At 43.3% G+C, this 2,484-nt stretch overlaps 1 protein-coding gene across 1 annotated transcript; it reads right to left on the bottom strand.

Annotated features, from left to right (window-relative positions):
* Window positions 1–1,856: 1,856 nt before the first annotated feature.
* On the bottom strand, window positions 1,857–2,390 carry LOC101998562 (putative 60S ribosomal protein L37a). Its single transcript, XM_005368424.2, has 2 exons — window positions 2,104–2,390; window positions 1,857–1,904 (listed from the first exon to the last, which is right to left on the bottom strand). The coding sequence occupies exons 1-2, from the start codon at window positions 2,386–2,388 to the stop codon at window positions 1,887–1,889; spliced, it is 303 nt and encodes a 100-aa protein (XP_005368481.1). The 5' UTR covers window positions 2,389–2,390; the 3' UTR covers window positions 1,857–1,886.
* Between the last annotated feature and the right edge of the window lie 94 nt (window positions 2,391–2,484).

Below are 2,484 nucleotides of genomic sequence, written 5' to 3'. Positions count from 1 at the left end.
CATACACCATACATACATACATACACACATAATACATATACACACATACACACATACATGCATACACCATACATACATACATACATACGTACGTACATACATAGGTATGCGTGTATTTCTGACGTAAACTAGAAAGATGTCTACTTGAGGAGAGGAAGGGGACCAGCGAGGGGTGCATGGGAAGGGTGAGGAAGGGTGCTGAGGAGCAAATATAGGCAAGGTACAATAATAGACGCATATAAAAACTTTACCATGAGACCCACTAATCAAAACGTTTGTAAAATAAATAAGTACTTTCTAAGCTAATTCTCAAGCATTACAGTTTGAGAAGCTAATCCGGATAGGGTACAGTGTGAAGCAAAGTTGGGAGAGTTTTGCCGCCGCACCCGATATGGATACAGAGACGCTGACCTGTCATGGTGTCTTGGCCCCACTGCTCTGCAGTGCCATCTGGTGGTGAGAACCCAGAGCGGTGAGAGCTCTAGGATCCGTCTTGTTTCTCTGAGTTCATACTCACCGCTATGGTGCACTAGCTTGCCTCAGTACCGTGTGTCTTCCACACCAGGGTGCACACCTTCCAATGTTAGTCCACTTTACATATATTTCAATATCAGCTTGCCATCTTCTACCCCGCCCCCCACGAGGAGGGACCAAATAAACACAAAGATATTGAGATGTGTCAACTATCAATCTATTCTAAGGTTAATTTGTCAAAGCCTTTTGTTGTGGAATAATCCTTCTGTACACTGTGAATATATATTACTCTCGTTGGTTAATAAAAAACTGACAGACTAGGAGCCAGACAGGAAGTACGGGTGGGGCAGCCAGACACAGAGGACCCTGGGAGGAGGAAAGGTGGAGTCAGGAGAGATGGTAGCCAGTCACCGAATGAGCAGGATGTGTAGAGAAAGAAGCAGCAAGCCATGAGCCATGTAACTAAGAGTAACTAGAAATACAGGTTAATTTAAACGTAAGAGCTGGTAGCAAGCCTGGGCTATCAGCTGAGCACTTATAACTAGTATAAGCCTCGGTGTGTTTGTTTGAGAGCAGCTATGGGCAGGAAAACTTCTGTCTACAATCTTTTGTTTTGTTTTGTTTTTTGGATGAATTCTAGCTATGTGATTCCAGGTTTAGAACTCTCACTACATAGATCAGGGCGACCTTAAACTCACAGAGATCTGCCTGCCTCTGTCTCCTGAACACTGTGATTAACGGCATGCAATATCATTCTCAGTGGGAAAAAGCTATTTTAAGTTCCAACAACCAAACATAGTGTATTCTTGAGTGTTTTCTAAAGATTTTTTTATGGAGTAGTTGGTGCACACGCCTTTGATCCTAGCACCCACAAGGCAGAGGCAGGCAGAACTCTGTGAGTTTGAGGCCAGTCTGGTATACGGAGCTAGCTACAGGACAGCCAAGGCTACATAAAGAAACTTCTGTCTTTAAAAAAAAAAGATTTTTTTCTTAATATTTCCGCGTATGTGTTTATTATGGAATTGTACATTATGCGCAATTCCAGTAGTGGCTGGAAGAGGGTGCTAGATTCTAAGGTACTGGAGATACAGAGGGTTGTGGGCCTTTCTGTGTGGGCTGGGGACTGAACTAGGGTCCTCGGCAAGAGTGGCAAGTGCTCTTAACCCATGAGTCATCTCTTTAGCCAGAGTATTTGTTTTTATGTAATTATAAACTTTTTAAAATTGTTGCTGGTATACAGAGATATAATTCATTTCTGTATATTGAGCTTGTATCCAGTTACTGGACCAAATAAATTTATCGACTTGCAATTTACCATTCTATTTTAGTTTCTTTTTTTTACGTAAATTAACCCATTTATTATTTAGTTGGCTGTGCACTATTGTAGGTTTGTGTATCAAATGGTAGCACTTTTACTGGTCTTTCAGTTCCTTCAGTCTTCTTCTTTTTTTAAATTTTTATTTATTATGTATACAGTATTTTCAGTATTCTGTCTGCATGTATGTCTGCAGGCCAGAAGAGGGCACCAGATCTCATTACAGATGGTTGTGAGCCACCATGTGGTTGAACTCAGGACCTTTGGAAGAGCAGGCAGTGCTCTTAACCACTGAGCCATCTCTCCAGCCCCTCCTTCAGTCTTCTGATGGCAGACTTCACTGTGACGGCAAAAGTCGTGTTGTAGGTCCAGGCCCCGCCAGCCACTGTCTTCATACAGGAGCCACAGTGCCAGATGCCAACGGCTCGTCTCTTCATCTTGGTTTTGCCACAGAAGGAGCACGTGTACTTGGCGTGCTGGCTGATTTCAATTTTCTTCACCATTTTCCGGAGGGAGGCACCATAGCGGGTCCCGTATTTCCCGACGATCCCGACCTTCTTGGTGTGTTTAGCCATGTCGCTGGAACCTAAGCCAAGCATGGAGAGGAAGAGCCTATTTTAGTTTCTTTGCACCCAGTCATATCCCATGTGAATGACAGCTTTTGCCTTTTCCCCTGTCTTCAAACTGCTTTCTTC

This window comes from Microtus ochrogaster, unplaced genomic scaffold (assembly GCF_000317375.1).
Source record: "Microtus ochrogaster isolate Prairie Vole_2 unplaced genomic scaffold, MicOch1.0 UNK32, whole genome shotgun sequence".
NCBI classification, from domain to species: Eukaryota; Metazoa; Chordata; class Mammalia; order Rodentia; family Cricetidae; genus Microtus; species Microtus ochrogaster.
Note: the sequence above shows the minus strand (reverse complement) of the source record. Positions and strands in the feature narration are given on the sequence as shown.

Coding starts and splice junctions, on each gene's coding strand:
- LOC101998562 (XM_005368424.2), bottom strand. CDS start 2,388: ATGCTTGGCTTAGGTTCCAGCGACATGGCTAAACACACCAAGAAGGTC.